Consider the following 12,197-nt stretch of genomic DNA (forward strand, 5'->3'; position numbering starts at 1 on the left):
CTTTCGAGCTTCTCATAGCTCAGCTCGTTGTAAGCATCCAAGGTATTGCGCACCACATCGTCCACCGTCCGACTCATCCCCTTGTATTGAAGGGACTGGATCGAGGCAAAAATGCCCAGATCCAAAACATTTAAGTCGGGACTGTTGGGAGGCTGCTGGCGCATGACGAAGGTCCAGCCATCCGTCGACATTCTCTGCAGCACCGCGTCGGTGATGCTCCCATGCGGCGTCGCATTGTCGTGCTGCAAGACAATACGTTTGTGCGCACTTGGGAACGAAGCCTTGATCGCAGGTACGACCTTGTTCAGAACGTAGTCCTGATAGACGTCAGCATTAACATTCACCAACGAGGTGACTATTGAGCCGGCTGGGAGGTTCCGAGAGTTCCTGACTGCAGGCGTTTGCTCAGTAAACGGCCAAATGCCCCCCTTTCTGTCAAAGATGCCGGCACGGGTTTCGTCATAACATGGACAAGCGACGGCACAAAGAAACATAACCTTCGGGATGAAGTGCTTGCTCTTCCAGGATCGCTGCGGCAGCATCTCGCCGGGCACAAGGTACACCTTTCGACGGTCTTTGTCTGCATTGAACCATTTCTCATCGAGATGGACGACGTCCCATAGGTTGTCGAATTCAACGGGCGCTAGCGAGCGGCAAAATTGGACACATTGCGCCATGTTTTGCACAGTGAGATTTACTTATTTTTTATATTTTTTTTGAAAGTGTATGAGGAGGGGCTTGATGCATGTGGAACGACGTTGGATCGTTCCCTTTCTTAGGTGGCGAAGGAGGGTGCCATTAGACAGTCCAGTTGCTGCGGCCAGGTCACGGAAGGTTGAACGTTGATCGGCAGGCACGGCCTGAACGAGCTGGTGGACGGCGGCAGCAGAAAACTTGGGCTTGGGTCCGACCTTGCCGACTTTGTTCGACGTGGTTGTGCCGCGCGTGCAGAACTTGCGCCATATGTAGGCGACGGTACGGCGGTGGAGGGACAGTTCTTGTGCAACGGTTTTGTATGCCCCGCGTGCCATTCTGTCCCTCTTGAGGAATGGCTGGAGGTTCGGGATGACAGTCACCTTCTCAGAGCTCGACAATTCGCGGTGGGAGCGTTGCAATGGATTCTCCATGGCGGGAAATTCGAAAATGATTGGGTTTAAGTATGTGGTGTAATTTTATTTGAATGGTTGAATGAAAGTCCCAGTAAACGGCGGCCGGATGGTTGGTATTCAATGTGGATTTTTGAGCCTGATACTTCAGGTCTTGTACTTGACAGCCAATGGATGGAGCCTGTAGATTTTTATGCTCTTTAAATAATGAAATCCTGCTTCGTAATATCTTTTCAAATGATGGTGGATGAATTCGTATATAAAGAATTGTTGTCTTGCTCAGCGTATTCTTCCGAATACAATGGACTTGTTCACCTTCCTCAAACAGAATACTCCTCGTAAATTTTACAGTTAGATATGTTCTCAGTGTCATAAACACCTTGACGGAGTTTATTCTACTTGTAATCTGATACGTTCATCCTTCATTTCATTGGTCAGCTTTCGGATTATGTGTGCATGATTGCCATTATCGCCTTCATTCTTCAACACTGTCTGCAATGAATTGTGAGCGAACACGCAGGTTATCGAGAGACGAACGTCACTTGATACTTCGCATCCATGCACATCTACGACGTAGCAATGCTGTAGGTGTTGCAGAGCAGATTGCACAGCTGGTAGGTCGAAGCCTTCATGCTACAAAGGACTTATGGCCTGAATGCCACAAAGATACAGTGAACCCCGGAAAAGCCGACCACCTCCCAAAACATGATCAGTTTCAAAGCACTTGAATAATTCAATACCAAGTCAGAAATGTCATTCCTTTTGACCAATTGCAGTGAAGATACCATCAGAACTATAATTGACTGACAGAAATTCTCCTTATTATAGCCAATCAAGTAGAACTTTCGTAATTAACAGTCCCCGACAGCATCGAACCGCCAAAGGTCAATAAATATCATAGTTGATTTGTTGAATGGGAACTCAAGAAACCTCCATAAAAGTATATCTGTAGTCTACCCCAGAGTATATATTTTTACAAGTACCTTGGTATGTTGAAATACCTTTGGCGTTTAATTCTATTGAATTTAAGCGAGTATTTAGATTACTTTGGGCGGGATATCTGCGCACGCCATGGCGCGCATTGGGGATAGCAAGGCAAGAGGATGCCCATCGATCAAGAACACTAAACGCATTGCCATAACATACAAGAAATCGCTATACACAGTCGTACACAAGCTTTGCATCATCAACGTTGCCCGAGATCACTCACCGAACTACGCCATTGACAAGTACTTTCCGGGAGCCAGTGGAGTGGGTCAACACGGCGTGGGAGAACCTACCGCGCACAACAATTGTGATTGGGTTTCGAAAGTGCAAAGTCATTGACTCCCCTTAAGATGCGGATTGCCTGAACCACGACGTCGAAGGATCCGATGTGCTTGACGAACTTCACGGGTGGTATCCGTAAAATTATCCGGATGTGGGGCTGAGGGGAAATCGGAAAATGACTCATATATTTCTTCTTCAATCTGCTTTTAGACGATTCATGATGATTCAGTTGAATTTATTTCAATGATTCTGATTCCATTCTATTTCATTGTGCAATTTCATAGACTTCTAAACTGTATGAGGCCAAATAGGCAAGTTTTTAGACTTCTATTAAAACGTAACTGTAATGTGCAGTATACTCTTTGATTCATCAATCTATTTCGTTGCTATTCAACAACATTCTAGAGGGTTTTTGAAACTTTATGTCACCACATGTCACAGAAGTTCCCATTCAACAAATCAACTACGGTAGATCAATTGAAATCTGTTTAATATGCTGTTTAGTATGTTCGATAGGAAATTTCAAGACAATTCACTCTGTATAACATGGTCCCTGTAGAACACAATATCCTTTGAGTAATCTTTAAGAATCAGATTGAGAGTGTACCAATTTGAAACTTAATCCATTAAAACTATATCGCGATTTTAATAAACAATGTCGCGATTTTGGATATACGTTTATACAGGTTCTTTCGTTCGTGATACTGGACCATCCTGTGTGAATTAATACACTGCTGAGAAAGATATACTTAGCCAGCGATGGTGAAACCACCGCATCATTAACCCAAGCACCATAAACCTGTCTGCTCAAGCATGCATCGACTACGCCAAGAAAGCTTGTCATCGAACACTCACTCGGGAAGAGCGACGTGACATTCTTCGCCTTCACGCATATTTTGTTGGAGAAGGCTCCAGTGAGGTGTCCCAAAGGGTCGCCACAACTCTCGGCCACAGTCATGATGTGGTCAAGGCTATTCTTCGTGAATACAACACACTCGGAACAGTGACTGCAGCGACACCTGCAGCGAATCGCAGTAACCACACGGCCAGGGGCCTCTCAATAACGACACAATTGCAATGGTACAGCAGTTCGTACGCGACAGATGTGTCACCCGCACCCGTACCACTGCTGTCGACGTGATGGTGTACTTGCGCGAAATGTTTGTCTTGGAGTTCTACATAGCCAACAAAACCCACGAGGCGTCCGCTCTCCGTGCAGTACAGCGCTTTCTGCAGCGCCTTGGCTACAAGCGTGGCAAGAAGAAGGGTTGTACGTCGTATCACTTGTCCACAAAGAACGCCCTACTCCATGACGAGTACGTACGGTGAATGCTGTCGCATGCTGTGTCGATGATGCCGCCACCGGTTGTGTACACGGACGAATCATTCATTCACCACTACTACAATTGCCATAATGATAGCCTCTACGACCCAAACGACGCCCTTGACGATGCCACGAAGGAGAAGCACAAGGGTATTGCTTTATTGCGGGAATCCAGGCCTCGGCAGTCATGAATTCACGGGGATGATTTGTGATTAGGGGTGAAAGGCCAATCAAACTCAGAGATAGCTGGTTTTCCGCGAAATCTATTGAAGTAGAGCGTTTAAAATCTTTTTGGGGGTAGATCACTCATTAAGCTAGGGAGTTTAAAATATCTTACTGAACTATTAGAAACTCCATACAAAAATAAGCATATAAATAGACAGGCATTGGGCGCTAAGGTCCATTGCATGGACAACAAGCTCCTGGGCCTCGACATCCTCACTGGCGGCAAAGTAAGAGGCAAGGAGCCCAAGGACTACCACGGTATGTTTAACCACGACTACTTTGTCGATTAGTTTGGGAAATTGCTCTCGGAGATGGACCAGCTCCAAGTGACCAACGCACTGATCGTCATGGATAATGCAATATTCCACAAAGGGTGCCCTGCAGACACTCCATCAAGCAGAATGCGAAAGAAGCGTTTGCAGGACTAATGTGTGCGATTTGGCATCGAGTTCGACGAGTCTGACTACAAGAGCATCCTGGGAGACGCTGTCGCAGTATATTCACAAGCACATCGATCCGATCGTTGTTGACATGGCAAAGAAGCGTGGCCATACTATTGTGTATACTCCGCCGCACCACTCTGATTTGCAGCCCATTGAGTTGGTTTGGGCCATTGTCAAAGGTGAAGTTGGCCGTCGTTATGACAATGAAACCAAGTTCGCCGACGTCAAGCTGATTGACGAGGCATTTGCTGCTTTGATATTTGGTGCTATGAAGGGATGCATCAAAGTTGTCCAAGGAAAGTTGAAGTTGCAGCATGATCACTTTGTGCAAGTGGACACAATGAATGTGGACGAAGAGTCATCTGCTGAGAGCGACACCGACGGTGACGAGGAAGAAGCATGTGATAACGTAGCGAAGCATTGATCGGGAACTTTGTTGACGAACTTTGACACTGTATAACTTCATGGAATATTCTCAGTTGGAGCTGATATATACATCATCGTGACTGCCAGATCAAGGTCTTCAACATGATATGGGAATAAATTAGTTTAGACAGTACTACGTGGTGGAGGGAATTTTTGAATTCGTGACAAAAACAATGCGAACCAATGATCGGCCACTTTTTAACTTGGTTTTGTATACCAAAATTGGTGATTTTGAATCGGCACCTTCATCAGAACTATCAAATATTAGAGAATTATGAAGTGTGAAGAGGTAATACTTTTGGGAGTAGTGATTGAGGAAATCTAGAAACACGGGAGGAGACGTTAATGGGACGAGGCACCAATGAGACAGGCGTTTAATGGTGCCACCAGGTTTCGTGAAATATATCTCTCATTTTTGATATTTTGCCACCAACTAGACTAGTGTTCGCCTTAAACTCTCCGAGAGGAGGGGGGCGGTCCCAAGCCAAACACTTCGCCATCCCAAGCACTGGCTTTCCACCGGGGCGACCTAGGTCTAGATGAACCATTCGGGGAGATAAGCCGGGGTGATGGGGCAAAGGTGTTCTCGTGCAGTGGAAATCCAAGATTATTCGTGGATGGGACCCCCAGGCTAAAATGCAAAGTCTTTTGGCGGCAATTTCAAAAATTAGGATTTAATGGAATTTCATGAATAAAACATTTTATGTGCATGTTTTCGGTTGTTTAAACAACTGCAGTTTGAAGGGCTGTTGGTAAGGAATTTGCGTTTTCGGTGTCATTCCCAGGAGCAGTTTTTGTCTTCTTCAATTTTGCAGCAGCAGCTTGCTCTTGAAGTTGTTCATGGTAATTGGTTGTGTTAAACATGCCACTTACCGTAATTGTTTTCCCTTCGGAACGCTTTCGTTTCAATGGAGGCAAAAGTAGGACGGACTTTCGGACAGCTTCTTCACGACGTAGCCAGGACAAGTCAACTTCTTCTGAATGTTCAGCTTGGGGTTTGAACATTCGGTGCATCATGGCCTCCAAACTTGGGGGACATAGTCCAGTGGACACAAAGCCAGATATCATAATTGCAGGCTTTGTTGAAGCAGCCCAAACTTCGCATGTAGTTGACACCGCATTTTGCTTGGTGACATTGGTCAGTAAGGAAGCGCCCATGTCTGCATGTAACTGGGCGCGGATTGCACGTTTGAAGGGTCGAAGCACACTGATGTCCAAAGGTTGAAAAACGTGTGTCGAGTTGGCAGGCAAAAATTGGAGCAAAATCTCCAAACGATTGGCCACCTCAACAATATAGTCAGAGTAGTGCGACGAGTATCCATCCACAATCAACAAAATTGGACGCTTCACCGTGCTGGGAACAGCATTGCTCAGCATCGTCAACCACTTGTGGCAAATGTACGAATTTGTCCATCCCTTCTTCGACGTCGTGACGGCAGCTCCAGGGATGGTCACTTGGTCGCACACTTCTGTCGATACTCGGTCTCCTGGGAGGATAAACAGCGGCGGGATTTTGGAGCCATCTGCTCCAACGCAAGCAACAATGGTAACATGAGAAGACATAGTTGGCTCTGTGACGAAAACCTTTTTTGTTGTCTTCCTGGCAACCACAACCGATGACGTCTTCCCCGGAGAGAAACTGGTTTCGTCCATGTTGAACACACGAGATGGATCCATGTCAACACATGACAAAGCATGGACCAGCTGGTGGAAAAAGTTGACAATACAATCTTGAGTGATGGAGTTACGGGCAGAACTTAGGACTTTTGACTTTTTTATACAACTCCGGATGGCGCTGCATGAATCGATGATACCAGCCATGAGTCAGTGGAGGTTCGCACTGACTTCCGTTGATCACATTGCGAATCTCGTTGGCTTTGGCCATTATTGGTCCTCTTCCAACCGAATTACCATCACATTCCATTGGAATGACCCATGCAACCAGATCCTGTTCGAACGACTTTGGGATGTACGGGCTTCTGCCAATGCGAAGAGGTTCAGATGGGATGTTGCATGGTTGAGCTTGAGTCACATGGGTTCGCAAGGTTCGGTATGGTATACCTTAGCTTTTGGCAATGTTCACCATGGTGTCGGTTTTGTTGATTACATCGCTTACTGCGCTAGCCATGGCATCAGCCGAGTAGGCTGTTTTCGGTGCCATGAACGAGTTCAAACTTTGAAAAACCTTGGAAAATTTACCTACTTTCCCACCATTTAGATTTGGAGGCTCAATTTCATGGAGGTTGTATTTTTGTCCAGTAAGATCTCTTTTCAATATATTCATTGGCCGTCAAAAAGTGACCGATCAATGGTTCGCTACGTTAGTTTAAATCAGTTGATAGATAGACCTCTACACGTTAATACATTTTGAATACAAGTCCACTTGATAGTATAAAATGTAGCAGTGCGTTTTGTATTGCTGAAATCTATGACTTTGTCTTCCGATACAAAATCTTGTTGGCGGTTGGATGGTGTAAAGAAGTGTTTCTTTTCTGCCTCCATGCATATCAGGATGAAACCATGTCGGCTTTTTCCGGGATTCACTGTAAGACTGTGACTGCTGCCAATGTTTCTGCGAATAGATCTAGCCGCAATACACGTATTCCAGACACAAAAGTTCTTTTAACAATGATTCAATCATTTGTTCGCAAGAGTAGATCAACTTGCACACTAGTGGTTGCAAATGATGTGACGAGTTTATTGTATGAGTATCGTATTGTGAATTACGACCCTCAAAACAATAACGCTGTGATCGCGAGGTTGTGGCTAGTGCAGAAATTCCTTGTAAGAAAAGGGATTCCGACGTGGTCAAAGGAAACAAAGCCATTTTATTCGACGTACTGACGCTGTTGCTATTGCTGGAGGTAAATATGTTCCAAATATGACCACGACAACTAAGCCCTCGCAGCCTCGGCTGGTAAACTATTTGGATGAATTCTAGATACATCAACATAATGCTCGTCATAATGACAATATATACCATCCTGACGACTAACCTGACGCCAAACCTAAATTCAAAAGGCGTCAGGTCTGCTTCAAGGCAGCCGTGATGACTGACGGCCGCGACAACTCCAAGCTGTTGACCTGCGAAGCATTTGAAGGAGGGGGTAAACAACACGAAGTCTTCTTCGTGTTCTACCACACAATGCTTAACCATGCTTACTTGGTCGCATTGATCCAACACTTGTTTGACGACGTCGCTGCTCTACAAAAATCGAACACGATCATTGTGCTAGACAATGCCAAGTACCACAGGGCCTACAGGAAGACATCCCTACATGAGCGTTCACGAAAGCAAGAATGCTGCAGCATGCGCCACCTACGGCATCGAATTGGACGTCGAAGAACATCGTTCACCATTATGAGCCAAGTAAAAGGCCCATATTGCAGCTCACATTGTGCCTGTGACCGTGCGATGGCCACGGACCGCGGCCACCTAGTCCTTATCACGCCGCCGTATCACAGTGACCTGCAACTTATCGAAATGAAATGGTCCTACGTCAATGGCTCTGTTGGACGACTGTACGATACCTTTGCAAAAGTCCTCGAAGTGCGCGAAAGGTTCGATCGTGACTTTGGCCGCCTACCGAACGTGCTGATTCGGGTGGGAATCGATGCGGCGAATCAATGCGGTGATTTCATTGAAATCAGACAAGAATTGTATAAGTAATCGCATAATTTGCAATCGTATCTTGTACGGATGCCTTCGTTTTTCAACGTGTTACAACCGCTGTTCCACATTACTGTTAACAAGTACAAAATCCAGTTTTTCCACATTATTGTGAACAAAAGAATTCTAATGGCTCATGAGCAAAGAATATGTATTCACTGGCTAAAAATCAAAATCATGCCGTGGAATGACCACTCCACAGCAGCAGACCAGCGCGCCGCAAGGATGACTTCTTTGGGTGGGGAAGAGAGTAGTTGCTGCCTCCATCCTGCTCGAGAATAAGTCCTATGACCGCCTGAAAGGTGAGAAAAGCGTTCTCGAGCATCTCGTAGCTCAGCATCTCGAATGCCGTAAGAGTAGCTCGAATAACGTCGTCGACAGAACGACTCATTTCCTTGTACTGCAGAGACTGGATCGAAGCGAAGAAACAAGGTCGAGAACGTCATTTCGGTTTTGGGATGATGGAAGATATAATTCACGAAAAAACCAACATATTCGTGGAAATGAGCGGATTTTTGCCACCAATTTTTGTACCAATCATCGCTTGGGAAGTTATCCATCTGGACCCACCTGCAATCATTCCATAACAGAGGTAGTATTTCTTCTGTACTTCCTAATCATTATCAAATTTGACAAAGTGTTAGAACTAGGTGGAATTTTCGCAATTGAAAGAACTTTTTGCATGCTGTTATACAATTTATCCTGCTTTAGATGATATGGTTGGTATGGTTGCAGTGGCGACATTTTGACGAATATACCCCAAAAAGCTTCGCGAATTGTAACCGAATTAGTCCAAAGATACGTCACCGATTTCTTCGTAGGTGTCGCGGACCGTAAGACTCAATACATCCTAGTTTGTGCGTACTTTATGAAGAGAGATGCTTATATCACGATATACATTCGCCCTGACCCATTTGTAACGGCCTTTTGACTTAAATAAACTATTGCAAATTTTAATTGACGAGAAATCACTATGTCTTCAAAATTGTACTTGGACGACAGCTGCGACGATTGCAACGTTAGTTACTAGGAAGTTGATGAGTAATTCCTCTAATAGTCAATAGATTTAAAAACTAAAAATATTCACTGCTTAAGCACTCAAGAGGCTATGATCTCTGGAATTTGATGAATTATCCTAAGGGACGGTCGATCGATGCGATCGACCACTGTCAAGAAAAATTTGTTTGGTCAGATCAATTCTAAACATGAATAAGTGGGGGGTAAAATTTGTTTAAAATTAGGATTATAGACAATGGCCTGCATTCTCGTTTTGAAGCTCGTCGTGCCACGACGGAGCAAGTACTCTGACGTGAACCTAGCCACCGCTCAAGAGGCGGTAGACGGCAGCCCAGGTGTCGACGTATTGAGTCAACACGAGATGCACTACAAGTCTCTGATGAACAAAGTCCGTCAGCAAAATAATGCAGTACGTGAGCCTCCCAAGCGAAGATTCTCGATTGAAATGTGCATTATACTTAAATGGTAGGTGACTTTTAAGTTGTAGTACTCCATATCTAGGATGAATATGGTTTCACAAGCCTTGATATTGAGATGGGAGGACGTTTCTTGTAGCGTGTGCCCGCTGGGTTGTGAGTATCTCATACTTCCTTAGGGGTGTGGGGGATCTTGAGCGCATTCCACTAAGTGTCTTCTTGTGGCAGAACGGTCCGGTGAAACGTAGGGAGTGTGGACACGCCGGACGACTTGGAAGTGGGCTTGCTTGTTCTTCTGAGGGCAAGACGCCGACGGAAGCATGCTAGCCGAGAGGTGTTGGCGTGTGGAAGTCGGGTGTGTGGTGAGGGACAAGCTTCAGTAGATGGTTCCTTCTTGTGCCTTTCGCAGGGCTATCGGAGGACTGCGGCAACTTCTGGATCTTGAATATGTGCATCCACGGGGGCGGTATCGCTGTAGAATCGTGAGCGATCGCGGTGCTGCTGCTTGATGTCGCTTGTTTGACGGAAGCAATTGGCAGGTGACTGTCCATCGGCGAGGAAGTGGTGACTTGAAGTTGACGGAAGCCAAGAGTGGGTGACTGCTGTTGGTGAATAAGGGGGCGTGATTCCTTTCGCCAGTGGGCAACTGCTGTGCGGTAGCTTCAATTTCAAATGTGCCTTGCGCGCCACAACTTGACCTGTTGGTGTTGATGGTGTGTCTTGGTATCGGAGTCGCAACTGTTGACGCAATGAGCTGGCGGACGCGCTGCCTGTTGCTGAGGTTGTTGTCTTCGAGTTGAAGTGTAAAAGCTTTGACTTGGTGGACCCGATCGCGGAAAAGGCAGCTTCTGCGACTTTTTTACCCAGAATTTTGTAAGCAAAAAATACGCTCACTTCAGCGTGCTTCAGGAGTCGTGTCGAAGACGGTTGCCGGCGTTGTCAAGGGAGCGGACTGCAAGTTGGTAGCTGACCTTGAGAATCTTGTACTTGAAGTAGGTATAGTGAAGATGAGCACAATCTTGTGTAAAATATTTAAGTCGAAAAGGCGTGATTGTTGTCCGTTGTCGTTGAGCGAAAGCGGCGAGTATGTTGGCTTGGTCGGCGGTGCGGTAGCTGGACGAAGTTGATGCAGTTGATGGGATTAGGTTGGTGACCTTGTCGCTCGGGCAGAAGGTTGCGTTGGGTTGGGCTTGGGTCAGGCGGTTTGGTATAGGTAGTAGCATCTGGGAGGAAGGCTTGGTAGTGTGTGCCGCCGTGTAGCAGTAGTGAACAAAAGCGATGAAGTTTCCGTTTGTCTGGGCCGTCGATACGCTTGAGTTGTGCTTGTATGTGAAGCCATAGGTAAACTTGAACTTCGGCTTCGAGTGCCAGCGAGTCTGGAAAAGCTTCATTGTACAGGAGGTTGCGTTGAAGCCAGAGTTGTCGGAAACAAATTGCCCGAATGAAATACAAAAGGGAAGAGTAGCTGCCTTGGTAGATTGTCCTGTGTTCTGCCTTGATGCTGATGGAATCAGTGAACAGTATGTCGTGCCAGTGTAGCTTGCCGCTGATGTCTTCAAACGGTGCAAGATAGTATTGCCATACTCGCTGAGCATGTGGACAGTCCCAGAACAAGTGTTTGAAAATAGCTGGAACTTGGCCCGCTTGCCATGCCCGACGACTTCCAGTCCGAACCGCTCTTTGCCGCCTAGTGAAAGTTGTTTGCCGCATTCCGCTGAGGCGGACCCTGCAGTTTGGGGCCCGCCCGACCTCTGCCGCCGCCGCAAATCGATGGTAAACTTCGCCCAAGGCCGTCCACCCCGCTCAAAATAGCTGGAACTTGGCCTCTTGCCATGCCCGACGACTTCCAGGCCGGATACTTCTCGCCACCACAGCAATCGTCGGCACACCGCTCTCAGCCTTCCCTGCGCCAGACCGCTCTTTTCCGAAATGCGCCAGACCTCTCAAGTGACGAAGGACTTCCAATCCCCTTCCTCCCCGTCTTTTCCCAGGACACACGCCTACACCGCTCATTGGTCGACTACCTTCTCCTCTACCCCCCCCAGTATCTGATAGGCGCACGATTTATTTCGTCCCCCTCCCCTACTTCGGGCTAATCGTCTGCTAGGCACCACTAGTACTACTAGCGACACTAGTAAGTCAGATTCTGGCACATTGGAAGCTCACCCCCCTTAAGTATAATGCAAATTTCTCACCTGAGTTGCAGCCGTGAACGCAAGTTGTTGAGCCCGAACGCCAGGTGTACTTGTATAGGAATCCCAAGGCATTGTGTTGGAGGCGGAATTTTACGTCCCGAAAACG

At 46.5% G+C, this 12,197-nt stretch overlaps 2 protein-coding genes across 2 annotated transcripts; both read left to right on the forward strand.

Moving 5' to 3' along the window:
* Positions 1-3,515: 3,515 nt before the first annotated feature.
* Positions 3,516-4,352, forward strand: H310_08830 (hypothetical protein; the record flags this gene model as incomplete). The annotated part of the gene is made up of 3 exons (XM_008874738.1): positions 3,516-3,691; positions 4,079-4,151; positions 4,215-4,352. The coding sequence occupies 3 exons, from the start codon at positions 3,516-3,518 to the stop codon at positions 4,350-4,352; spliced, it is 387 nt and encodes a 128-aa protein (XP_008872960.1).
* Positions 4,353-4,464: 112 nt separating this feature from the next.
* On the forward strand, positions 4,465-4,791 carry H310_08831 (hypothetical protein; the record flags this gene model as incomplete). Its single annotated transcript, XM_008874739.1, has 1 exon — positions 4,465-4,791. A coding segment is annotated over one exon (327 nt), but the record flags the coding sequence as incomplete, so codon positions are not given.
* Positions 4,792-12,197: the final 7,406 nt, after the last annotated feature.

Source organism: Aphanomyces invadans (genome assembly GCF_000520115.1).
Source record: "Aphanomyces invadans strain NJM9701 unplaced genomic scaffold supercont1.18, whole genome shotgun sequence".
NCBI lineage: Eukaryota > Oomycota > Saprolegniomycetes > Saprolegniales > Verrucalvaceae > Aphanomyces > Aphanomyces invadans.